General features: G+C 47.7%; 3 protein-coding genes across 3 annotated transcripts; 2 read left to right on the top strand and 1 right to left on the bottom strand.

Moving 5' to 3' along the window:
• Nucleotides 1-2953: 2953 nt before the first annotated feature.
• Nucleotides 2954-3893, bottom strand: LOC136525174 (uncharacterized). The gene has a single exon (XM_066518170.1). It carries the CDS (start codon nt 3736-3738, stop codon nt 3226-3228), a length of 513 nt encoding a protein of 170 aa, XP_066374267.1. The 5' UTR covers nt 3739-3893; the 3' UTR covers nt 2954-3225.
• A 7345-nt stretch (nt 3894-11238) lies between these two features.
• Nucleotides 11239-26992, top strand: LOC136528371 (probable DNA helicase MCM9). Its single transcript, XM_066521329.1, has 20 exons — nt 11239-11384; nt 11465-11567; nt 11656-11755; nt 11881-12019; nt 12820-12883; nt 13083-13257; nt 13578-13677; nt 14220-14323; nt 17244-17309; nt 18138-18230; nt 21068-21184; nt 21290-21362; nt 22262-22328; nt 22420-22501; nt 23104-23225; nt 23363-23430; nt 25951-26060; nt 26140-26187; nt 26289-26441; nt 26683-26992. The coding sequence occupies exons 1-20, from the start codon at nt 11248-11250 to the stop codon at nt 26739-26741; spliced, it is 1980 nt and encodes a 659-aa protein (XP_066377426.1). The 5' UTR covers nt 11239-11247; the 3' UTR covers nt 26742-26992.
• Nucleotides 24155-25764, top strand: LOC136528591 (divinyl chlorophyllide a 8-vinyl-reductase, chloroplastic-like; the record flags this gene model as incomplete). The annotated part of the gene is made up of 1 exon (XM_066521554.1): nt 24155-25764. A coding segment is annotated over one exon (1356 nt), but the record flags the coding sequence as incomplete, so codon positions are not given.
• Nucleotides 26993-27451: the final 459 nt, after the last annotated feature.

Here is a 27451-nt window from a genome sequence, read left to right as displayed (position 1 = left end):
GGTGGTGGGTGGACCGGGCAACCCATTCAGCTTCTTCGGTGTTGGCGTACTTGTTTGCTATTTGTATCAGTTCACCAATGGCTGTGGGACTCTTGTAGTACAACTTTCTATGGAGCTGCTTGTGCTAGAGCCCTTTGGTGAAGGCGGCAATGGCCTTGATGTCAGTGATGTTGGGAACAGAGTTTCTTGTCTCCGAGAAACACCTAATGAAGTCACGTAGGGACTCCTCGGAGGACTAATGAAGCTTCTCCAGGTTGTACTTGGTGCCAGGCTGCTCGCACGTGGCCATGTAATTGTCGATGAAGACTTTCTTGAGGTCATCCCAAGATCGGATGGAGTTCTCCCATAGGCTGAGGAGCCAGTTGTTTGCAGACTAGTTAAGCATGATGGAAAGATAGTTTGCCATGACATCTACGTCTCCACCCATAGCTTTCATAGCAATCTCGTATAGAGTTAGCCACTGAGTGGGATTGGTCTATCTGTCATAGGTGTTAACACCAACGACCTTGAAACCAATAGGCCACTAGACGGCTCAGAGCCTTTCGGTGAAGGGGCAAAGTCCTGATGTGACAGCAAGAAGTGGTAATTGATGAGCAGCAAATCCCTCATGTTTGGTGTCGAATTATCGACGACGTTCCATCTCTGCTTCATAGCGTGCGGACCTGCTGTTTTCGATGCGGCCATGGATAACTACGCCAGCGTTGATGTGGTCACGAAGGTCACGGGAGAGGGGTTGATTGACCTCCTAGTTATGGTTGCCACCCCGACCTCCCTGGTGGCAAGGTGGGCGGTTGTCGTGGCATGAATGAGCTTCATAGTTGCCTCTAGATCCCCTATAGAGGTAGGGACCCATGGCCAGAGGTCGAGGGGCCATCGGCACCGTGTTGCTGGCCTCCTCCGTCACGACAAGAGCGACAGCTATGAGCTGATGCGGTGGAGTAAGACAGGGCGTCATTTTGGAACTCATTGACTTGGACTTGCGCAGCTATGATATGTGCTCGGACCTTCTCGGCCTCTTGAATGTGAGGGAGTTTGTCAAGCTCGTTGAAGCGATGGCTAGATTGGTGCTCGGGATCTGGTAGACTGGCTGGTCACCCACCATGTCGAACGCTTCTTCTAGATTACGTTGATGGTGGGGTGGGCCGCGACCATCCTCATCGGTCGCTTGGGCTACTTCTATATCTCAGCGACGTTGGTGATCGGCGTTCTTTGCCGGACGAGATTCGCGCTCTTCAGTGGTTTCGTCGTCTTTGGTGACGCTGTCATGGCTGACGTGGAAAATCATGCCCCGAACCTTGAAGGGAAAGTAGGGTAGCTCGGCACGGTTTGGGTTGAGCCCTCGAAATAATCATTGGGGGTCTCGTCCAGAATGTTGTGGAGAGACTTAGTCGGAAGATCGAAATCACCTAAAAGCTGACGAATAGCCACCATGTTGACCACGAGCGTAGGCTGACCGGAGTCAGTTGGGTCGATCATTTAGAGATCGGTGGCATGGTCGTGCTCAACGTGGTCGACGAAGATTTGGTGGATGGCGTTCTGATACACAGATCCCGCACCCTTCAACCCAAAAGGATAGGGCCTCGACGGGTTCTCTGTCAGGTCCTCGTAGTCGGCCAAGCGTAGGCTGGTAGCGAGAAGTGGTCGGCGCCGCGCCATGCGCCCCTCTAGAGCAGCCGTGATCACCAGATCATAATATGGTCGCCTCGAACGGTGTGACTGAGCAGGTCGCTCGGTCGTAGTGGTTTGGTGATCTTGGAGTGCAGAAAAATCGTCACCTGCTCTGGATTGGTCTAGGACCAAATCCACGAGGAGTTGACATTCCCTTGGGCGATCAGTGACCCGATCGATGGATGCGATCAGATCGTCACTGCTGATAGATCTCCTAACCCAGCGGTGGGGCACCGAGATCGGAGGGAGTGTTCGGCTGCTCGTAAAGCCGCTTGTGCTAATTTGTATGTCTAATTTTTTGGGAAAGAAAATATTATACCATGGCTTATAAGCCGGCTTTTACGAGCAGTCGAACACTCCCGGAGATGTTATTGCAGGTGTCAGTATGGTAGGTGCAGGGTGATCCTGCGCCGCCTCCATGATCCTTCCGTTGCCGTCAGGGCCGACGACCCAAGTTATGGATCTGTGAAGATCTGGCCCGGCTCGGGAAGGGCCATGGAGCTCAGAAAGGTAACCATCTAGTTAGTCATAAATTCAGCACGCACACCTCCTACCTGGCGCACCACTGTTGACGTAATGTGGTCGACAGTCTATCGAAAGGTATGCCCACGATAGTAGATGAATCGGTAGAGGTGCGCGTGAGGGAACCGGATGGTGACAGAATACGAGAGACAGTGATTAGACATGTTTGGGCCATCGGCTTGACGTAATACCCTACGTCCTGTGTCTTTATGCAGCCTGTTCGCTGGTTGGTTTCAGCCAGCCCAAACCAGCCAGCCAACAGTGTTTTCCTCTCACAATAAATCAGCACCAGCCAACCCAAACCAGCCCAGAAACCAACCAGCGAACAGGCCGATGGATTGTATTACGTATGATCAGATCAAAACGAGAGGATCCATATCCGTCTTATATAGACTGAGGGTAGGATTACAAATCGATTGTTTCTATCCTGATCGGTTTATAAGATAAGAAGTTATAAATATCATGATAATCTAGCATATCCGAACAGATTTCTAAATCATGGAGGATCTTCACGCAGTCTAGACACGCTGACTTACGCCATACCTCAACTGGCGACACGGCCCCTGTGAAGTCTGTCTCGTGGGCTGGGCCTCTCCTAGCTGCTCGACCCGACACATGTGCATCCCTGTGAGTATCTCTCCTAACGGCTCGACCCATTCCCCACAACAACTCGCTTGCAAGACTAGTAGTAGTAGTTAATAACGGACCATAAGCCTGAAACAGGTGAACAATAAGTTTGATTGATCGGAGATGATGGCAGCAGAGTAACGCGAACGAGCGAACAGCCAAGTGCAAGCTTCATTCCATCTAGTGATGTTTACAAAATGGGCGAGCCATTAGGCCGCCTGTCGCCACCCGGCCATCCATTCCACGGCAGCAGTCACATGACATTTTTGAGAAAAAGAAACCGAAAGATTGCTAGTAATCAACAGCGTAAACGCAGCTACAGCACAGAACCGACGAGCACCTCGACGCGCTCGTCCACGATCCGCATGGTCTCCAATGGTCGCCGCTCCCTGATCGAGGCATCGAGCATCACACCACCGGCGCCCGCCTGTGCGGCGCGGCGGCGTTCTGCCTCTCTGCGGCCACCGAGCACCCGTCTTTCTTGTGCCAGCCACCGTGGTGGAGCTGCTGCTGCAGCCGCGTCCAGAAGTTGCCCCTCTTCGCCTTCCTCTCATCCTCCCCCTCCCGCTCCTGCTCCGCTCGGCGGCCCGCGGCTAGCGCCACCGCCTCCCTGCCCTCCTGCCGCAGCAGCAGCGCGAGGCTCCCGCGGCGGGCCGGCCGCGGCGCCTGGGCCGACGACGACTGCGCTACGGTCTCCTCCCACGACGAGCACGGCGGGGAGGAGGCCGACGATGACGCCGACGCATAGGCGGCGCCGGCGCGCGCGGAGCCGGAGCCGGAGGCGGCCGCGGCGGCGGAGAGGCGCGACAGGCGGTCGCGTAGGCAGAACGGGCACACACCCGCCGCGTGCCGGTGCTTCGGGTGCCTCCTGCACCGCGCGGGGTCCGCCTCCTTCGACGACTTGCCGGCGCCGGCTGCCATGCCTGGCTGGCGATCTCGGACGCGGCTGCACGAGCACGAGCGCAGCAAAGGGCCAATAAATGCGTGGGGTGGGGTTGCGCGGGCGTGCGCGGGCGGGAGCTGGTGGTGGTGCGGCGTGGCCTGGCCGTGCGGGTGCGTGGTCCTATATATGGCGCGGGAGGCGGGAGGCGGGAGGTGGGAGCTGGAGAAGTTGCGCGGACGCGGGCGGAGGCGGAGCCAGTGGGCAGTGAGTTGGGTGTCGGGGGAGCGTAGCAGTTGGGGTACGTGGGTGGCGGAGTGCGTGTGTCCATGGCGTGGTTGGAGCCTCCCTGGGGGTTCGGTTTTGGCTCAGCTGGATGGGGTCCGTCTGGCCGGCCGGTGGGCGGCGGGAAGCGCACGCGCACACAACCACACGTCCTAGAGGACCTGACGACAGATGTTGCATTGATTTCCTTTTGGCTGAACCGCATCATCCAAAACTAAGGGTACGTTTAGAATGCAGGAATAAAAAACACGGAAATAGAAAAAATATAGGAATAGATTGAGTGTGCAGTGGTAAAACAGATGAAAGAAAAAACGAGGAAAATAACTAGAAGGGGTGTTTGGAACACAGGAATCCATAACACAGGAAAAATGCAGAAAGTAACATTATTTTTTTTTTCTCTTCTCTCGCTGTCTCGGTCTTCGTGAATCCATTAGTTTGGACTGGATGTTTTGTTTCCCGTAAAATGAATGGAGGTAGGAAACTTTCCTTTGTGTTTACTGTTGAAGTTTCCTTCGTTCCAAACAGCATTTCTAGAAACATTTTCAAAGGAATGGATTCCTATGAATTTCCTTTAATCCAAAACAGGCCTAAGCAGTCGACAAAATCAGGCAGTACACTGATGATTGGTTCATAAGCAGGATACTGGCACGTAAACATAGCTACACTGATGACAAAATCGGCCAGTGTGCTTCTTGACGCTCCAGATTCACAATGGCAGAAGGTATATATAAAAGACTGTTAGCGTTGAGCCATCACAGTGCATCGTTGTAGAAGAATCCCTATTAAGTTGGCGGTTAGATAGCGTAAACGATGGCAAAGATTGTCGAGTGTCAACACAATAAATTCTTGCGGAGGAAAAAGATAAACGCACGAGTAGTCGTATCGTGGAATGGATGGACGAGTACCTGGGAATCTCCGCGAAAAAAGATCAGTTGACTATCCCAATCTCTCACGATGCCTCAACGTGCGCGCCGCTGCATTTGGCACGTGCATACCGATGCACCGCCATTCATTTCCGAGGCTAGGTGGCCGTGCCGCCTGCAAAACATGCACGCACGGAGGCTTCCACGCCCGCGCCGCGCACCGTGCACGCCACGCCGCAGGCGCAGGGTCGCCTGTCGCCTCGCCCTCGCGGCCCGCAGCTCCCCCCGGCCGGCAGACAAAGCGCCGGCCGCCGTGCGTACGGTGTCCCCTCCGTCCGGGACCGCGCTGGCGAATGCGCGACTACCCAGGCGCACAATGGTGCTACGTGGGCGCGCGCCTCCATGCGCCGCCTCCTTCCAAGTTCCAACCCTTCTTCCACACCCGTCGCCGCGTCGGTCGCGATCCGGCCGCCCATCGGGTCCCAATCGACGGTGGGCGTACTCCGTTGGTACGCGGCACGTACTGACGTGCGCGCGCCTGCTTTTACACGGCACGGCGGCCGCCGTGGCGGCGTTGACAGCTGAACAGCGCGGCTGCGCGGGCGGGGCCGCCGCCCACCACTGCTCGGCCTGATTGGAACCGGCAGCCTGGAGCGGGCTGCTTTATCGCTTTCGTGTCCGCCTGCCCGGTGCGCGGGGCTCCGCCTACGCTGGAGCTCGGCGCCTTTTGCTCTGGCGACAGTCCGAGACTGATAGGCCATACTAGCATTCTTCGCATGCATGGGCGAGCGCGCGCGTGTTTGGAAGCGTCAACCCGTCAGCCTTTGGCTCTAGCTCTGGCCGCACTATGTACAGGGTAGCGCTCCAGAAGATGGCAGGTGCTGCTTTAAAAGGCTGGCAAGGGCACAACAAGGCAGAGCTGACTAGAGGCTGGTGGCGCAGCGCCGTGCCGTGCAAAGAGCGTACATGCGCGCAGCGGCACAGGCATTTGCGCGGATTCAAGCACGAGTGATTGTTTGCCTGTGCTGTGTTTGTGTCTAGCTTCCTCGATGTTCTCGGGGTTTAGCTTATCAAGTTTATTGATGTCTCCTCGCAAAAAACAAAATGTTTATTGATGTCTTTAGCTGACTTATTAGACCCTGTTTGATTAGGTAGGAGTAGTTGTAAACAGTCGGTCGCTTGTTGTTTAACCATTATTCGGATAAACGATCGTGTAAATGTGATAAAAGATCGATTAAACAAAACCGAAACGATCAATTAAACAAAATTGACATACATTTGAACAATGTATAAATGGGCTAAACGATTGTCTAGGCAAACAATGTCTAGAAGCAGTGGCGGATCCAAAGGGGGGGCTGGGGGGGCTCCAGCCCCCCCTAATTTCTTGATTTCAATGCTAATTACTGTAGCAAAAACTTGATTTCACCGTTAAATCTTCGTGCAAATCAACATCTCTGTTGTTTTAGCCCCCCCTTATCCCGCATCCCACATCCGCCACTGTCTAGAAGGACTAGTTGAGATACAGCTAAAATTTAGTGAGCTACTCTTTTAGTCAAAAAAAAAGGACCGACTATATTTGGTGCCTGGAATTTTGCATTAACATGATTCTCATTCATTGGATCTAAATCAGATGGCTTTGGAGCTTCTTTCCTTGATTTCTTTCATTCAGTTGTCAGGTGCTTTTGGTCTGCGTTTTCAGGCACCTGCGCTCTAAAGAAGCGTGAAAAAAATTCCATAAAGGTAAGCTACATATATCTAACGGCAGTGATAGCGTGTTCGGACGGATGGAGCCTGCCCTTGTCCGTTGATTTTTTTTTTCTCGCCGCGCACGCGCCTCCTGCCCCGTCACAGCGCGACTAACCTCACACGCGCAGCCTGCCCCGCCCCGCCCCGCACGCGCATCCCGCCCCCGTTGCGCCCCGACTGCCGGCCCTAGCGAGCCCCGTCCGCAGGACACCGACATGCCACGCGGCCCGTCCGTTGGTCCCTAGTTCGCCGCACACCATTCCCCCGCGCCCCGTGCCATGCCACTATCGCTGTCGATGTTTTACCACCGATAGCCTGCCACGGGGGTACCCGGGGCAGTATATTCGGGCTTCGGCGTATGCCGAACTCGATGGTTAACGCAAGAGACAGCCGATTTATCCTGGTTCAGGCCCTCGATCGTAGATCGAGTAATAACCTTACGTCCAGTCGGCCTTAGCCTTTGCGTTGGATTGATTGTCAAGTGTTGTGTCGTACAATTGTTCTCTCTTTGCCTCAGGAGCCCTGCCCTCCTTTATATAGTCAGGAGGCCAGAGTCCTAGTCGGTTTACAATGAGGTTTCCTGGTAGGATTACTTAATAGTTCTACTACTAAGATTACACGGGAAGAATCCTAGTTGGACTAGATCTTCTTTCTCCCTTGCGGGGTATCCTGTGGGTCCCGCATCGACAAGCCCCCGAGCACTTCATGGTTGAGCTCTGAAAGTCTCGCTTTGCTCTTTCAAGTCTTGTTGAGTAGGAACAAAATGTCATCCGAGTGCTTTCTGGAGTGAAACCTTGTAGCGCTTCTTGGGATCTTCGAGTGGTGAGTGCTTTTTTGAAAAAAGTACATCCATCGGGTTGTAGCCCCCGAGCCTCTTGCTAATTGGAACAAGGAGCTGGAGGATCTTGTCTTGAAGTTGCTCTGATTGTTCGTTGAAGTTTTATGAAAAAGAACTCGAATATGGCTCGTTCCGGGTTCTTTTTGTCGTAATGTCTTGAAGTGGTCTGCGTTGAGTAAGTCTTTTGGTGACGTGCGCTTTTTCGAAGAAAAAGTGCACTCACTGAGTGTAGCCCCCGAGCCTCTTGCTATTTGGAACAAAAAGTTGGAGGGTCTTGATCCTTTATGTTGCTTTAAAATTTGTGTTCTGAAGTAGTTTCCGAGACTTGGATTATTTCATCATCCGAGTAGTTACGCGGCATGCAGCCTCCGAGCTTATGTCCGGGTTCTTTTTGGTTGGGTGCAATTTTTCGTAAAAATTGCACTCACTGAGTGTAGCCCCCGAGCCTCTTGCTTTTGCTTTGCAAAAGTTGGAGGGTCCAGATTCTTGTCTTCAAAAAATTCTGTGGTTATGTATCCTGCTTTCTCCGAGTTCTTCTCTTTTAGAAAAGAGGTTGGATGAAGAGTCTTGATGTGTCTTGTATTCTTGGTCCTTTGTCTTTGGTTCCGAGCCTCCGGGAGTGGTTGAAAATGAAAGCCGAGCTCCCTAGCTTAGTGTTGATTAAGCTATAATGTTGGCCGAGCCCCCGAGCATATATCCGTGTTGTTTTGTTCAGGAAGAACTCGGATGCGAGGTGTTGGCGTATTCTTTTGATAGTCTGCTGTTGTCAGATGTAGTTGTGTGGTGGTGGTTGAGTGTAAATGCCTTTTGTTCACGGGTTGTACTGTGCTGGTATATTCTTTCGAATATGCCCGTCTTCGAGTACTGTTTCTTCTCGACTGAGCCATCCATTATTGAGTCCTATCTTTTCGCTGTGTCCTTTGTTAGGCTTATTTCGTTGGTACTCCTGGTCCATGTGCGCCGATCCTTTGGCCTATAAATACTGTCTCGGGGTGCTTGTTTTCATCCATTGGACATTCTTGTTGAAACCTTTGCGGTTGTGAACATGGTAGTTTGTGAAGTAGAGCAGCCCCCGGGCGTATTTTGTAGTTCCTGTGTGTCTTGTCGTAGCTGGAGGAAGTCTTGTGATAGGGATTAGAGGTAGGCTAGTCCCGCGACAGTATTGTGCCAGGATGTACGTGGTGGTAGTTGGAGGAAGTCTTGTGATGTGGGCTTCGTTCCTTCATCCGGCAGTTCTGGGTTGATCCTCGTCGCCTGTCTTGAGACCGTCCGGCGCAGATCAACACCATATCCAGCATCACATCGGTCTTGGGTAGACAGATGCCCGCCGGCCTTCTCTGCTCTATGTTGCCCTGCCGTGCTGCCGATTTCCGCCTTGGATGCACTGCGTCCGTCCTTTGAAGAAAACAGTGTAGCTGATGGCGGTCTGTCCTTCCGAGTAGCAATTTGGGACACGTAGTCGTTCCAGAGCTTAGTCGTGTCCGTGTTCCTCTTTGCTACTTTGCTTTTCGTGGTGCCGAGTTCGTTGGGTCTTGTAAGATTTGTAATCCTCTATTTTTGAAGTCGCTTGTAATGTAACGAATCTTGTCTTCTTAGTTGTCTTTGACTTTTCTGTTGTGATCCCTGTCGTTCATGAGACTACCGAGTTCTTTCTTACATAACCGGGTTCTTTTGTTCCTCATGAGGTAGCCCTTTCTTTCTTCTTGGTTCAACGAGTTGTTCTTGTAGTTATCTGATAACCCTGCTGCGGTGCTGTGCGGATAAGTCTGAAATCTGCCCGTTGGTTTGTACCGTTGTGTGGATTCGTGCCCTCCGTCGTTTTAGCTGCGTCGGTAAATGGACCGTTGCGTTTCCACGCTGTGCTTTAACGGGCCTTATGGGCCGTTTGTATCACTGAGAAATCTATTTAAAGACCTTTTATCTTCCTTTCCCTTGTCGCCCAGCTCTTGCCTTTAAACCCTAGTTCTCAGAAACCCGCCGCCGTCATTGTCGCCATTGCCCGAGCGCCATCATTCTAGCTTCGTCCTCCTTAGCGCCTTTTTTGCTCCCGCCAGTTCATGGGAAAGAAGAAGACCGCAAGCAAGTCTCAGGCGACCTTCGTGGACGAGGAGTCATCCCTGTCTTTGATTGAAAACCAGGAGTTCGTGGCCATGAGGGCAGCTCAGAAGGTTTGGCCTGCTCCAACAACCGGCGAAGACCAGCTGCGCGAGCTCGTTAATGATGGCTTGATCCAGAGCAAAGTCATCGCTGAATGGAGAGTTCCGAGCGAGCATCAGGTTCCGGCCCCGGGTCCTGGTGAGATTGTCCTTTTTGTTTCTTTTGTCCGCGCTGGACTTTGTCTTCCTGCTTCCGCCTTCCTTCATTAGTTTCTTGGTTATTTCGGGGTTAGTCTGAACCATCTAACCCCCAATGCCGTTCTCCATCTTTCTGTTTTTGTTCATCCACCGATAGCCTGCCACGGGGGTACCCGGGGCAGTATGTTCGGGCTTCGGCGTATGCCGAACTCGATGGTTAACGCAAGAGACAGCCGATTTATCCTGGTTCAGGCCCTCGATCGTAGATCGAGTAATAACCTTACGTCCAGTCGGCCTTAGCCTTTGCGTTGGATTGATTGTCAAGTGTTGTGTCGTACAATTGTTCTCTCTTTGCCTCAGGAGCCCTGCCCTCCTTTATATAGTCAGGAGGCCAGAGTCCTAGTCGGTTTACAATGAGGTTTCCTGGTAGGATTACTTAATAGTTCTACTACTAAGATTACACGGGAAGAATCCTAGTTGGACTAGATCTTCTTTCTCCCTTGCGGGGTATCCTGTGGGTCCCGCATCGACAATCACTCCCCGCGCTCCCTAACTCTCTCAACAACATGAAACACTTGAATGCAACATATATATGAAAACGATGAAACATCTAGAACATACGCTTGCAACATATATGTGAAAACATATGCAACATTTAGATAAACACTTGCAACTTGCAATATAAAAACACTTACTGCACTAAGATTGAAACAGACATTTGAAATATATTGTTGCAACATATGTGTGAAAATATATGCAATATCTAGATTAGAACGCTTGCAACGTACGTCTGGAACAAATGAAACATTTTGAACAAACCTGTGAAACACTTGCAACATGCCTCTGAAACCCTTAGAACATATGCAACACCCCTATCTACTTTTACATCCATATGAAACAATTGCAATATACTTTTGAAACATCTGTTTTTTATCGTAACATCTTCTTGTTGAGGTCACGTGTCCCGCTGCGGCCACAGCCTTCTGGTGGGGAACAAAAGCATCGGCAGCACCCAGCAGCACCTCGCCATGTGTGGTGGATGGGGCATGGCCTGCAGCGGCGGGGCACGTGGCGTGCAGCGAGGTGGAGTGGGCGCGGTAAGGGAAGGAGCGTGGCGCGGTGACGGAGGGTGCACGACGTGGGATGGGGTGCGCAACGGAAAAGATGGCAGCAGCGAGCGCAAGGCGTAGCACCGCGCCATGGGCGAAGAGATACTTACGGCGACAGACAGCATGCCAGTTGGGCTAGTAGCGCGCAGTTTGGGAATGCTGCGTGCGGAAGGAGAGACGGCCGCTCGCATACCGAATAGAAACCAAACGAGACCAAAGTTGCGCTGCCCTCATCTGGGCCTGCCAAATTCGGTTTCGGCACTGTACGTACTATGTAATAGCCCACGAAACAAATCAGTACTGTTTTCCGCAAGCCCACTACACTACAGAGCCGCTCCATAACACCAACTCTGACCATCATCGCCTCGACGCCACCCCTCCTCCGTTTCCCGCCCAAATCCCCACCGCCGCCCAAATGTTCTCGTCGGAGGAGGACGAGTCCGCCGCGGCGCAGAAGCTTGCGGACTTCCTCTTCAACTCCTACGCCGACGACATTCACCGCATCCTCCTCGACGACGATCCCTCCAAGCTCCATTTCCCTCTCGTTATTGAGTGCGTCCTCCCGATCAGCTCCTCCCGTTCCCGTTCCCCTTCCCCTTCACCAAACCCTAACACCCCATCTCCACTCGCAGATTCTCTGAGCTTATGGAGTTCGACCCCAAGTTCGCCGGCAAGCTCTACTTAGATCCCCATAAGTACCTGCCCTTCCTCAAAGACGCCGCACAATGGGCCCAGGTCAGCGAACCATCTGAGCATACAACCACCTCCTGCATCTCCATGCCCATTCCCCATTCTTTTCTGAAACCTTAATATTGCCTTGCAGGACAAGGTGTTGAAGAAATTGGGGAATTCGAAAACCACAGAGAAGAAGAGGTCCGTGCATGTGCGTATCGATGTCACTGGATCGCCGCTAGAATCCCCTGGTGCGCACGTGTGCAACTCTTGTGCTCGTTCGAATGCCTGTGTGGTGATTTCTTCGCGCTATTTGGCGGGCCACTTCATCATATTCGTAGTTTGGTGGTGATGGAGGTGTTTTGCACTTTTGCAGAGGTCTCCCCAAGTATTGGAAAGGTGAGGGTGAAGTACATGAGGAAATTGATTGCTCTGAAGGGAACTGTGATCAGATCTGGTTGTGTGAAGATGATTGAGTATGAGAGGTGCTACATGTGCAGGAAGTGCAAACACAGGTTTGTGATGCATATTTCAGGGCTTTTTCAACATGTACACTAATATGGGCTGGTTGCTGGTGAAGCATCACCATGAATTTCGTATCAGCGCAGTTCTGCTATTTCAGATGGCGGTCTACCAATTAAGCTGGTTAGGTAGAAGCTTCCCTTAAAAAGTGAGAAGAGATTTCCTAAAACTAAAGTGGAGTTTCATATTTCTAGCAGGGCTGGCAAGATTATATCATTTCTGTTACATTTTTGTAACACTAAGGACCTGATTGGTAGTGATCCAGATTCTCCCTAAAAACTATTCTCTTTTGAAACAGAATCACTTGCTCAATTCGTTTTGCTACTGATCCAGATACTCGTTGAAATGAACTAGAATCCGTTTGAAACAACCTTTTGGTTTATTCTCCCTCCCAGTGTTAAAATGAGAAACGTTTCAAGGTGATTCAGGGTGAAACGTTTTTTCAGCATCTGGTAGAGATTGAAGTGATTCCGCTCAGAATCAGAAATGTTTGACCCATCTAAACGGGAAGCCTATTTGGGTTACTTAAGTCTGTAAGTGAAAAGATCCATTAGCAGGAGGAGTCTTTCATTTTTTCAAGAAATTGGTGGGGATATTCAGAGTTGAAAACTGTTTGTTGATTGCCTTGAAAGTTTATATAAACTTCCAGATGATAATTTTGTGACTTGACAAGTTGACATATAGCAAGAAATGTTTTGACCTCATCATTTTTTCTAAGAAGAATTGTTGAACATTGTGATCATACCTTTACACACTGGATAGACAATACCTACATTTTCTTTACCTTGAACAGCTTCGAGGTCTATCCTGAGTTGGAGGCTAGGAATCGTATAAATCTTCCTTTATTGTGCCCAAAGGTATTTGATTTTCTTAGTAGATTCTTTTACTGCTGTTTTTTTTTCTTGTTCTATATATATCTGTCAACATGCGGTGAACATTTGCATTGTTCTACGTGATAGGAGTACTATTTTTCTTGCCTGTTACATTTTATAATTGGTTGTACTTTTGCTTGAACTGCTATGGAAGCTACTACTAATAATTTTGCTCTGCATCTAGGCTTCAAGTGGCTGTACAAGTGCTTCTTTTGAGTTTGTAGAAGGTAGCACCATTTGCCGTGATTACCAAGAAATCAAGATTCAAGAGAATGTACAGCTTCTTGGTATTGGGTCTATACCCCGCTCCATGCCTGTAATTTTGATGGATGACCTTGTAGATAGCATTAAAGCTGGAGGTAAGCAGCCTCTTTGTGATTTATCCATAGGATCATGGGGAACGACTATTGGTATTATTTGTCCCTTCATGTTCAGCCCTTATCCTGCATTCCTTTTTTTTTCATTTTTTGAATTTTCCAGTTGTGTTCAGAGCTAAAAAAAGTCTAGAAGCTTTGCTATTGTTTGGAGCAGCTTGAACAGTTCACTTATAACATTTCAATGTTTGTTTCTTGTTATTTCCAATGTGAAAAGTCAAAAGTGGAATATGTTGTAAGCCCTACATGAGTTGCGTATAATGGCCATCCATTATTATGCTTAGCCGTGTTAGTTGTTTCTTCAGATGATGTCATTATTACGGGCATATTATCTGCCAAATGGTCTCCTGATATTAAGGATGTGCGGTCCAACCTTGATCCTATGCTGCTTGCCAATTATGTGAGGTAATTTGATTATTTATAATTTGGTTGCTCAGCAAGCTTTGATTCTACTAACTTTGAATCTCTTGATCATTATAGTTTTAACCATATTCTTAGCTACACGATTAGTCAATTGCAATTCTTTGTTCTTTGAAGTATTTCATTGCATAATATGCTTGATAAGAATCTGGAAGGGCCTGTTCATGCATCCAGATCAATCCTGTGATACCAGCAATAAGCTCTACATGTTAATTCTAGTTTAAAAATTATTCATGCATTCTTATGCCTGGCCCGTATGCAGCAAACAAAATAGGGGCCTTTGTCTACAGTTTATGACCTGACTCATTGACTAGTTTTGCTTCGGTCACTGCATTGTAGTTTCCTTATCACCATCTACCAAAGTACTCAGATCAGATGTCATCAGAGGTAGTCATATGTTTAGACTGCAGAAGTTTGCAGCTATTTTTATTTGTCCAATGGATGGTTTCTTGTTTCTGGTTGAAGTTTGGACAATGTCAGTTCCTTTCATTCGTTGTTCTTATGTTTACGAATGATTGTGCATTCAGGAGAACAAATGAGCTGAAGGTTGATGTAGACATTCCCGTGGAAACTAAAGTCAAGTTTGAGCGTTTCTGGAAAAAACACAGGGACAGGGATACTCCCCTACAAGGTGCGTAGTCTGTGCCTGTGTGTTTCCTAGACTTACCTAAACCTAGCTTTCTACCTTTAAGCATATATAATGTATTTTATTTGCCAATTAGTTGTGTGAATTGGGAACCTTGTGGTTGATAGCTCACTTCTATCCATGGCAGCTGTAAAGATCCTGATCAGGTCAGAGGTCAGCGAACTTTAAAATGGGACTGGTCTATCATGAACTTTCTAAGTGGATCACCTAAGGTCACTTTAGTGCCAACTTGTATAATTTTTTTTCTCAAACACACTGGAGAGCTGTGTAGCATTATAAAAAGGGCGTACCCAGTGCAGAGAGCTCCCGCTCTGTGCGGGGTCTGGGGAAGGGTGTTAGTGGCAAGCCTTACCCCTCACCTGTGCAATGTGAGGAGACCGCGACTCGAACCCGGGACCTTCTGGTCATAGGCGGTAAGACTCTACCGCTTGCACCAGGCCCGCCCTTCCTGTGTAGCATTATAAAAAAAAGGAAAATAACCCTTACAAAATACCTCAAACTCACATCAAATCTATGCTCACGTGGATGCCACATTTAGTGTCACTATGGTAATGGGTTCACATTGAAGTGGTGGGATATAGTTCATGATCTTTGCATTGACCCCCCTGCATTCTAATCATGTACAACTTATATATGAATTCACCAACTCATCTATTTGACATTATCTTACTTTAGTGCGACTATGGATTTGTGAGAATTTTGGTGATCAGCGACACACGAGTGTGTGTGTGTGGATTGATTCTTGGGACACAATGTGCTGATTTGGTTCATGAGCAATTACATGGAGGCAATTGGAAGTTTAGAACACTGCCACAGATTGTTGCATGACTTGGGTGGGCCCCTGCTGGTGAATGGTGAGTGTAGCTTGTAAGTCCTGTGGGTTTGAGTTCTGCTGTTTGAATCAACTGTAGAGAGTTTGTGAGCAAAGAAAAAGTACGCACAACCTGCAGGTGTGTAAACAGGAGAGGAGATCAATCTCTCTTGGACTTAAGATTGATTTCTTTATCCAACCACTGTTCAGCTGTAGGTTTAGTCAATATACAAGCATAGTGTCATCTTCCTGCAGTGCACTGGGCAGCATCCCGGCAAGGATCTGGTGGCTGTACAGCATGAACTTGTTCCGGCTGCTATGTTTTCGCGTTCAATGGAGCACTGGCACAATATGCGCTGGTCAGAGGCATGGCATCACATTGTCCTGCACTACTGTATAGTTCTATGTCAGCGTGAAATATGTGAGTTTGCTCATTGGTGACCTTAGGGGCCGTTTGGCAGGGCTCTCTGGAAGTGATTCTTCATGAGAATCACTCATCCCCAGCCAAACAGCTAAATCTCGCACAGATTTAGGTGGCGATCAGGCAAGAATCACTTCTCCATTTACACTGGGAGGAGAGAGCTAAAAAAACCTGCTCTCCACTGCTCCCTGTTCAAAACCTACAAGAATCACTCAAGAATCAATTCTCACCTGCTCCCCACCTTGCTCTCCCACCATAATCCAGTAAAATCACTCCACTAGAGAATCAAGGAGCAGAGTCAGATAATCTAGGAATAGAGCTCTGCCAAACAGGCCCTTAGACGATCCACTTAGAAAGTTTAGTGATGGATTAGTCCAATTTGAAAGAACAGTGACCTATTTCCACATACAAGACAAGCTTGGTGACCTCTAATACAATTTACTCTTACTCTTTAATCTTAAATGCGAAGCTGTTATGATCCTTAGATCAGGGAATTACTATTGTAGTTTGGAGGTTGGACCGTTGGAGCGACGGATACGATAGATGAAAGGGAGGGAACTTTAGTAGGGAGATGGAACTGTACATTGGTGCAGTTAGAAATTTTGGGTCTGAAAAAGACTAAATCCCTCTTTGCTTAACGATACCAGCCAGCTACCCTTCATTTCATAAATGGGTTTCTGTCCTAGAAAAATATATCTAAACCAATACACCTAATTTTTAATCTAATTTAATCAACTCAAATTCTTATTGCCAGCAGCTTATATTCTAAATAAAAGAAAGTCGCATATCACAACTTCTATCTCATTTGATGTTTCAAGACAGCTCTTGTTTGAGATTCCTTGTTTGACCCGTGTTGTGGTGGCCATGGTTGTCACCATCGGTGCCCACATTGCTGAAATGGCATGTGTGTCAGTGTCACACACGTCGGCACGTGATCAGCTGCACTCCTGCAACGCAATGTGACAACAGACTCACATTGCAGCCCAGTGCTGAGGATGATGCTGATGGCACAGGATATCATCGTAGGGAAGAAACAATACACTTATGTGATGCACTGGTGGGACAGATGTGCTGAATGCTGATATTGCAACCTGCCCTGGTGCACCTGTTGTGATCCAGAGTTGCAGACAAAGCATGGGATGTTCTTGTGCAACTCCATTGAGAAAACAGTTATGGACCACAACAGCCTTCATTCTCGCTTTCTCGGAGGTGGTTCCTTAGACGGTTCCTCAGATCATTAGGGAATAAACACTGTACTGACCACTAAGGTGGGATGAATAATGGAGGATGAAGAGGAAGGGGCTATAAGAAAGGGATGGGGCCATGACTTGGGTGATTATAAACCTTGAGTGAGGAAATGACTATTTTCTTTGCTTATAAATGTGAAAGTGGGCCACCCCATATTTTATAGTGGGTTCACTCCTAACAAAATTGTCTAAATCAAATCTTATGCCTTAACTTTTTGTCCTAAGTCAATTTGAATTGTTATCTCTAATCAAGCTGTCGTTTGAAAATAGCTTATCTCCCAACCAAGCGAAAGAACCAACTTGAATGCTACTGCAGCTACGTACATTACTGTTCACATTACCTCTACACATAATGGAAGCCTTACAGACATTTTATTCCAATACTGTACTAGTGTAAACTGCTTATCCTATTTCTCTTGTACACAGGAAGAAATCTTATCTTGGAAGGCATCTGTCCTCAAATTTTTGGGCTATTTACGGTGAAGCTTGCAGGTATGTAACTCTAAGCTGTATTGTTGGCCCCTTCAAAAAAAAAAAAAAACGTATTGTTGTCCTACTATTAACTAGTCAAGTAGTTGTACAACTGTGCAGCTAACCTTGATATATGCTCTTAGGAATTAAATTGCCCACAGATTTAAAGCAGTAATGAGTAGTATAAATCAATCGCCTTGCTAACCTTTTCTTTTCACTTCCTATAGGAGAAGAGAGCATTTTTTACCTTACTTATTTCACTTGTATATGGTTCTGTATGACCTATTGAAGTAATTTATCATCAAACTGTGCCTGGCAAACTATAATTAAACAATATTAACTGCATTACACAATGGCTATCAAACAGAAAACTGAAAAGCTTATACCGAAAACCTGACATAATTCATTGTTCATTTGTTCATTCATCCTGTCTTGTGCTTTATGTGTGCCATGCGTCCACCCTCATGTGATTCCTAAATCCCCAGGCTTAAAACAACACAGCTGTTTCCATGGTGTTGCTCGATTTTCAATATCCATAATAATTACCTGGTTGAATTTATATCAAACGGTTGGGACTCCCAACAAAATTGTATTCTATATTCTATATTAAAGTTGACTCCAAAGAAAAATAAGAGAGAGCCATATCATATTAAATGCTTGGTAGCATCTGATAATGATTCCATGGTCCAAAATATTTCGTTAATTTATATTACAAACCTAAATTATAGAGAGTTCTTGTTTTGAGTATAGATTTTTTCCCTCCAAAAAGAACATACAAACTTATTTATTTTTGAAGTTTTTATATGGCAAATAAATTTATTATAACATCACAACGTTTAATGATTCCAGTTGCTCTTACATTAATTGGTGGAGTGCAGCATGTTGATGCTTCTGGAACAAAGGTTCGTGGAGAACCCCATATGCTTCTTGTTGGTGATCCAGGTACTGTATTCATGACGTGTATACACAAGTAGCGATTTCTCCATGGGGGTCTGCAAGGCTTAATTTATTTTGAGAGTGGGCAGGACCGCAGGGGTTGTACCTATAACCCAAGAAAAAAAAAACAGAATAGAGGTTATATTGCACGGACATGGACATGGGCATCAGAATCCAACTTGGACTCCAGTCACTTCAGCCATAGATTTTGGAGTTGCCTGGAATCACTTGGAACTCGACCAGGGTTGAATAGACTGACTCAAAAATATTTTAAGACTTGATGTCCTGGTAAATGGTAACAATGCTAAGGAGGCATCAGAAGAAAAAAAATGTAACTGCCAGTTAAAATAAGCACTGTCATGTTTAGGTCTGTTAGTAATTTGGCCAGCTCTTGCTCCTTTGTCCTTTCTTTTCACATCCTTTTGTACTCCCTTGTCTTGTGACATGAGGCAAATAGTTGGTAGTATGGCCATAGTAGGTGGTAGTATGGCTGGTATGGCCATTGTAGTAGTATTTGTACTTGTAGTTGGTAAAACACCACTCTGTACTAGAGTAGAACATGTATATATGCAAGTATATGGACCAGCTGCAATCCAGTTCAGTTAAGCAGCAGCACTCCAGTGTCTCTCTTTGTTCTCTCTTCTCCACTACTTCATCTCTCAATGTGTGTGCGCGCGTGCCCGTGTGCATGTGCGTGCACACGTTGATTTGTACCTGATTCAGAGCCACGGTAGGAGAGATCTATTAGGAATAGCAACTTATTGTATTGCCATGCTCCAAAGGGGGAGATAAGGTGATGTACAATATGCAGCGAACAGCCTACACTACAAGACATATACATCTAACCCCTCCCCCCTCAAACTCATGGTGGATCAACAACATTGAGTTTGGAGAGCAAATAACTATGGTGTGCCTTCGTCTGTGCCTTTGTGAAGAAATCTGCCAGTTGAACTTCCGAAGGCACATGGTAAAGAGACACAATGTGATCATGAACCTACGGCCTCATGTAGGAAGCATCAACGCCAATATGCTTTGTGAGCTCATGCTTCACTGGATCCCGAGCAATACTGGTCGTGCCGGTTCTGTCAAAGGAAAGAGGGGTCGGTCCAGTGGCACACCAAAGTCCTCAAGCAACCAATGTAGCCATGTCACCTCGGCAGTGACAGCTGCCATAGTACGCAGCTCAGCCTCAGCACTCAAACGGGGAACTGCAGATTGCTTTTTGGTCTTCCATGCAATTAAGGAGGAGTGAAGGAAAACACAATAGGCTGAGAAGGAGTGATCACTATCCCAAGTATAGCAGTGAAGTACACCTGAAGCCGGAGCAAGCTAGAGCGAGGAAAGAACAAGCGGCGAGATGTGGTGCCACGAAGGTATTGCAGGACACGAAGAAGGTGAGCACAATGGACCTGAGTCGGAGCAGAGATGGTGAGAGATGTTTCGACGGGTAATCCCAAGTTAGACAAGACTCCCAACGAGGTGACAATAGCGAGTCGGGTTGTCAAGTGGTTCACCATCAGTGGGACACAAGTGAACACTAAGCTCCATAGGAGTATCAACAATGTGGTGATCAGTGAGAGCGGCACAGGAGAGAATATCCTGTACATACTAATCCTAGGAGAGGTACCAAGGAAGTAATGAAGGGGACCCAAATCAGACATTATATCACTAAGCCACTTCTTCACAAAGTCAATGAATTGTGAATCATCACCTGTGATGAGCATGTCATCGAAATAGAGAAGGAGAAGAGGACGACCACGAGGGAAGGTGTGGACAATGAGAGCAGGGTCATGGTCACTAGGCTCCAGCGTCATTGACAACATAGAGAAGCACTCAAACCAAGCCTGAGGAGCCAGTTTGAGGCCATAAAGAGAACGACGGAGCCGACACACCGTGCCATGAGGAATGGAGTACCTTGGAGGTGGCTGCATGTAGACCTCACAGAGCTCGCCATTGAGAACGGTGTTCTTGACATCAAGCTGAGAGATGGACCATTGTCGAACAGAAGCAACCGCAAGAAGAGTCCGAATAGTAGTCATATGAGCAATTCGAGCAAAGGTCTCATCATGGTCACGACCATGCTCTTGCTGGAAACTGCGTGCAACAACACGAGCCTTATAGCGCTCAAGAGAACCATCAGATCGAGTCTTGACCTTGTAGACCCACTTGCAAGTAATGGCAATGACATCATGGGGCAAGGGAACAAGGTCCCAAGTGCCAGTGCGCTCCAAAGCAGCAATCTCCTCGGCCATATCATGTTGCAACAACATGGACCAAGATTGGAGTGGTGGAAATCAAGCAAGAGCATCCTAATTAGGGGAAGAGTTGTTAGTAATTCGGTCAGCTCTTGCTCCTTTCTTTTCACATCCTCTGTACTAGAGTAGAACATGTATATATGCAAGTATATGGATCAGCTGCAATCCAGTTTAGTTATGCAGCAGCATTCTAGTGTGAGTGTGTGTTCGTGCTCTCTCTGCTCTCCCTTCTCCACTACTTCATCTGCCAAGTGTGTTTGTGTGAGGCTGAGGGTCTGTACCTGATTGCCGGCTAACAAGGTCTGTCTTGGGTGGATTGGATCGGAGAGGGTAGTAGTAAGAGGTTTCTGGATGTGATCCTGGACCTTGTCAGCGCAGCTGGGGAGCCGTTGTTGGCTATTGCACCAGCGAGACAGGGGTTAGAGAAGCAAAATGAGATAATAGATCAGTCTATTGCTTAAATACGAGGGGTGTGCCGGTTGTTGATTAATAAGCAAAAAGCTTGACCCTACTATTCATGTAGGAAAAAAGTTTATTTAGAAAAGGAAAGGCAAAATTGCAACTATATTTTCTTCCATTGAATTTCAGGTACTGGTAAATCCCAATTTTTGAAGTTTGCTGCTAAATTGAGCAACTGCTCTGTGATCACAACTGGTCTCGGAAGCTCCAGTGCTGGTTTAACTGTCACAGCTGTCAAGGATGGAGGTACTACGTCTGTCATAGCATTATGCTGTTTTCTGTTTCATCTACATCTAGTAACGATTTTGTTCTCTTTTGGTGGTGTCGGTGATGGTGGGGGTGTAATGTCAGGGGAGTGGATGCTTGAGGCTGGTGCTCTTGTTTTGGCTGATGGTGGTTTATGCTGCATAGATGAATTTGACAGGTCACCAATGTTCAATTTTCTATTTAATGCTGTTTACTAGTGCAATTAGGCCCTGTTTGGTTAGCGTCCCCAACGCGCCAGACAGAGTCACGACACGCTGAAAACATGGTGAACGATTTGTCCGCCGAATATTTGGCAAAAACCTACTAAGGAAAAAAGTGTGGCAGCCTAACCTGTCGCAAGATATGGACGCAACGTGATCCAAACAATGACCTCAACTTCTGTGGCAAATTTTGGCGAGATGTGGAAGTGATCGAAACACACCCTTATAGTGCTCTATGATTATTGAAATTCAAGACGTTCCAATTCCTAAATTATATTAGAACTCATCTGGCCTTACAAAATAGTACTAGCACTATCCTCTGCACTCTGCAGTTCTGACATCCGATAACAGTGCTACACATGAGATGTATACACATGCGGACATGCCTAGTATAAGACGTCCAATAATTGCAGTTTTTTTTTTTTGTATACTCATGTATGAGATTTATACATGCATGTAACAAGTAGGCACTACCCTCTTTAGGTGTAGAATAAATAGTAAACTCTACTAAGGTTAGGGGGTAAACAGTACACTCTAGTACTCTACTAAGGTTAGGGGCCCCTTTCCCATATGCCCCTTGGTTTTGGTGGGCGCCCTCGTTGCCCTGCTACAGGGCTGAGTCTGACAAGTGATGACCAGTTATGTCCCTGGATACGCACAACGGATCACCGATGTATAATCTGCATGCATAATTTTTACCTGATGTATAGCTTGTCTTGTGCTGTTGATACTTTTTATAAGACATGGTATGTCATGTACTGCTTCTGGGTTCTTGCTAAAATTAATGCAAATATGATTATATAACCTAATTTATCATGGAGGTCTATGACACCTAACCTGACATTCTTCTCAATAGCATGCGAGAGCATGACAGAACAACAATACATGAAGCCATGGAGCAACAGACAATAAGCATTGCGAAGGTACTGCTGCTTTTTAAAATTGCCAGTTTCTGTACCACTCACAGTTGACTAGTGTGCACTTTAACTCAGCATTATTACTTCTGTCTTCCAGGCTGGACTAGTTACGACACTCAGTACAAGGACTACTGTCTTTGGTGCCACGAATCCGAAAGGGCAATATGACCCTAATGAAAGTAGTGCTTTTACACAAAAAGCAATTATATAGCTTAGTGACTTATGTAAAATGTTATCAGAAGTCAGCACTGTGTTACAGGCATATTTACTTCTGGGTTCCACTCTCACCCATAACACGATGGTGTTATTGGGATATTGGCTAGTTAATTTCTTAAGATTCACTTGGAGGACTTCCCCTTTATTAGTACTTTGGCCCAAATCATTTTCAATTTGCTAACAATATTAGTTTAGCAAGGCTTCAAAAAACAAATGCATGCTTCTAAGATTCTATCATTGTCCCTTGCTAAAGTTCTTAGATAAATTTTGTTCAGATACAAATTTTGTTTTTTAGTTTTGGGAAAGTACAACGGTTTTGCTTCCATTTTGAGAAACTAAAAGGTTTACACAGTGAATTCTATAATTTAAAAAAAACTATAGTATTGCTAAAACCATCTTTTGGAGTTTCTGCACCCATGTCCTTTTTTGTTAAAAAAAACATGGTTTTTGCACACCTTTGGTATCTGAAAGTACAGTTTCTTGATACCATGTTTTTTTTCCAGAACAACATCCAAAAAGGCCTTTTTTCCATTCTGATTGTTGTATCTTTGCTTTTCCCTTTCAGGTTTGTCTGTGAATACAACACTTTCAGGACCATTGTTGAGTAGATTTGATATAGTCCTTGTTCTTCTGGATTCACAAAATACTGACTGGGATGAAGTAGTTTCATCTCATATATTGAAGGAGGTATGTTTTGTTGCTATTAAACTGGACTCGCTCTACTGGCTGCATCTTGCACTTAATCCATAGCCATGAAAATAATGTGTAAATTGTCAGTCATCAAGCAAAAATTCTATTGAGAAATGAGTTTTTTAAATGTGCAGAATGTTGATGGAAAGAAAGATAAGACAGATGCTTCTGATCTAGAGTGGACACTCCCCCAGTTGAGAAGGTTGAGACTTTTGATGCGTTGATTACCTCCCATGAAATAATAAGGCTGAGCTTAAAGGCTGGTGCACAACAATACAAATAATTTTTTTTATGATTTATTTTAGGATTAAGTCCACTTTTGGCCCCTCAACTATTATGTTGGTCTAATTTTAACCCTCAACTACAAAACCGTCTAGTACCAGTACCCTAACTGTCAAAACCGTTCACTTTTAGCACCTGGGCATAGGGCAAGGTTGTTCTGACCGACGTTGAGCGGTTTTGACCGCATCCGGTCCGAGCCCCGCATGGTCACCACCGGCACCTTCCCGTCTAGCCTGGCCTCCGCGTCTGTCCGCTCCTCGCCGCCCAAGTACGGCTGCACCAGGACGACGCCGGCGAGGCGGAATGGGTTGGAACGCGGCGGGGACGAGGACGCGACGTCGGCCGTCGTCCAGCGCTGCGCCACGTGGTGGGCGATGTTGGCGCCGGCGCTGTCCCCAGCGAGGAAGCAGCGGGAGAGGTCCACCGGGACGGCGACGCCGTCGGGAAGGCCCGCGGAAGCGAGGTGCCGGAGCACGTCGACGCTGTCCTCGTACGCGGCGGGGCAGCGGTGCTCGGGGGCGAGATGGTAGTCGATGGACACGACGACGGCGCCCAGCTCGCGGCAGAACCGGCGGCACATGGCGTCGTAGGGGACTGAGGCCGCGGAGAGCAGCGCGAAGGCGCCGCCGTGGAAGTAGACCACGACGGGGAGCGGCGAGGCGGAAGCGGCCTCCGACACGGTTCTCGTCATGGGCGCCACGGGCTACATCGGCCGCTACGTCGTCCGGGAGCTCCTCCGCCGGGGCCACCGCGTGCTCGCCGTGGCGCGGTCCCGGAGCGGCATCCGCGGCCGCAACTCCCCCGAGGACGTCGTCGCGGACCTCACCCTGGCCCAGGTCGTCTTCTCCGACGTCACTGACCCAGCCGCGCTGCTCGCGGACCTCGCCCCGCACGGCCCCGTCCACGCCGCGGTCTGCTGCCTCGCCAGCCGCGGCGGCGGCGTGCAGGACTCGTGGCGCGTCGACTACCGCGCCACGCTGCACACGCTCCAGGCCGCGCGGGGGCTGGGTGCCGCTCACTTCGTGCTCCTCTCCGCCATCTGCGTCCAGAAGCCGCTCCTCGAGTTCCAGCGCGCCAAGCTCAAGTTCGAGGAGGAGCTGGCCGCGGAGGCCGCGCGGGACCCCGGCTTCACCTACAGCGTCGTGCGCCCCACGGCGTTCTTTAAGAGCCTCGGTGGCCAGGTCGACATCGTCAAGAATGGGCAGCCGTACGTCATGTTCGGCGACGGCAAGCTCTGCGCCTGCAAGCCCATCAGCGAGGAGGACCTCGCCGCCTTCATCGCCGACTGCATCTACGACCAGGACAAGGCCAACAAGGTGCTGCCCATCGGCGGGCCGGGGAAGGCGCTCACGCCGCTGGAGCAGGGGGAGATGCTGTTCCGGCTGCTCGGGCGCGAGCCCAAGTTCATCAAGGTGCCCATCCAGATCATGGACGCCGTCATCTGGATGCTCGATGCCAAGCTGTTCCCGGGGTTGGAGGACGTCGCCGAGTTCGGCAAGATTGGCAGGTACTATGCCTTAGAGAGCATGCTGCTGCTGGACCCGGAGACCGGAGAGTACAGTGACGAGAAGACGCCGAGCTACGGCAAGGACATGCTCGAGCAGTTCTTCCAAAGAGTGATAAGGTCCGCCTCCCTGCCTTGGTACATACCTGGAGTAGTCGATGGAGGCGCTGCTGGTGTAGGGGATGCTGACGCCGCACTTGGAGGGGATGCTGGCGGCGTTGCCGGCGTTGAGGCCGCTGACACGTCCGGCGGTGCGGCCACGACGGCGATCGTCACAGCTGCTGCTTGTTGCCCGCTGTGCTGCTGCTTGCTCTGCTCTGGAGCCGCGTGGGCTATGCGCTCCTCCCGCCTCCCTCCCTCGCCGCCGGCGAGCCTCCTCCCGGCCGGATTGGCCGTCGGCCGTCGCCCCCTGTGGCATGCTATGCTCTGGAGCCGCCCAGGGACTGGGAAAGTTTTTATGGGTGCTAAATACAAATGTTATGACTCATGTGAATAGTAGTATGGAGTGAAGGTTAGTTTCATGAAAATCCAGGGTCTCTTATGCAAAATGCGCAGCGCGCCATGGGCCTACCCTCCTGCGCCGGCATGCTCCCACGCGTGGTCAAAACCGCTCAACGTCGGTCAAAACAGCCTTGCCCCCGCGCCAGGTGCTAAAAGTGAACGGTTTTGACAGTTGGGGTATCAGTACTAGACGGTTTTGTAGTTGAGGGTTAAAATTAGACCAACACAATAGTTGAGGGGTCAAAAGTGGACTTAATCCTTTATTTTAACATCCTCACCTCATTTATCAGCTTCCGAAACTGCTGTTTTGTCAGATCACTAATGAGCAGCAGAATGTTTAAAGTGCATTTAGCTGAATGTGCTGTTCAGTACAGAAAATTTTCAGTCTTTTGTTGCCAATACCATACAATAATACCAGGGTATTTCGAATTTAAGGTACATCAATTATGTAAGGAAGGAGTTTAAACCAGTGCTGACAAAGGAGGCAGAAAGAGTTATCTCGAGCTATTATCAGCTACAGAGAAAATCAGGAACACATAATGCAGGTTAGGCTTAGCCAAACAAATATTTTTCTGTAGCCTTGACATTTTGCAGCCTCTCAAAAAATAGGCTTCTAAATTGCAGCAAGGACAACAGTGCGTATGCTTGAAAGTTTGATAAGGCTAGGGCAAGGCATGTTCTGTTACCTCCTATGGTTCTCTTCCTCCTTTCACAATTGCTATTTTTGATCCTTTCATTCCCTTGTTCTTACAGTTTATTTTTGTCTGCTGCAGCACATGCAAGATTAATGTGCAGTAATGAGGTTACACAACTTGATGTCATTGCTGCCATATTATGCATGGAATCCTCCATGACAACATCTCCAATAGTGGATATTGCTGGAAATGCTCTGCACTCAAATTTTACAGATCACCCTGATGAAGAATGTATCCTAACATCCATGAAAAATACTTGTCTATTTCTTCGCCATGCCTGCAGAAGCAATGATAGTAGGATGTACATTAGATGTGGTGTATTCTCTCAGGAAATGTTGTGGTACAAATTTCCTTTTGCTAACTGCCTCAGTGCCAGTTGAGATGCATCTATCAGGAAATGCATCATTGTACAACTGGATTCTGTAAACCAGCAAGCAGCTTTCCTGTGTTTGTTTTTCTTGACATATCATAGATAAAACACAGGAGAAGAAGATTCTCAAGAAACTTGGACTAACTCAAGATTCCCCATAATTCAGTACAAGCCATCAGTTACTGCATTCTGTAGATTTATTAACGTATGGACCTACGTGCTATTCCGCACAATGAATCAGTGATACATGAAGGTGAACATGATACTTATGTGGCCGTTTGGCAATCCTTTCAAAATTGCTAGGATGATTAGATCGACGATCGGCTCCTCGAATGAACTACTAAATCAAGCACCGTGGATGCATAGTTGCATAAGAATGATGACAGTAATGAAATGATGATTACAATATTAATTTCTGTTCTCAAAGCTTGTGGTTCATCTAAAATACTTGGTTAAAAAACTGTTTCTGAAATTCTAGAAGGCAAAATAATAAAGCATGATACTTGCCTAGTTGATTACTGTGACTGATTCATTTACTCGCTATTGAGTAAATGTCTGATCAACCTCATGTGCAAGCTCTTGGTGGAACGAGATCTGCCTTTGCAGTTCATGTTGTATATACTTCTTTTGCACATGTCATTTATCAAATTTTGCAATCTGTTCAGATTGGCTTTGTAATGTGGAGCAATTTTTTTTGCCACTCAGGATTATATCTTATGACATCTATCTGTTCAAATTGAAAGAAGCTAACTCATTGAATTTGTCCTCTGCCATTAGTTGTGCCGTTGTCTGGTAAGTCATTTTGATGATATAAAGAGGGGACTCAGTCACTCAGGGGAGGATCTGGAGTTTCAATGATGTGAAGCGAATA

Source organism: Miscanthus floridulus, chromosome 19 (assembly GCF_019320115.1).
Source record: "Miscanthus floridulus cultivar M001 chromosome 19, ASM1932011v1, whole genome shotgun sequence".
NCBI classification, from domain to species: Eukaryota; Viridiplantae; Streptophyta; class Magnoliopsida; order Poales; family Poaceae; genus Miscanthus; species Miscanthus floridulus.
The sequence above is the reverse complement of the archived record's forward strand: the minus strand, read 5'-3'. Positions and strand labels throughout refer to the sequence as shown.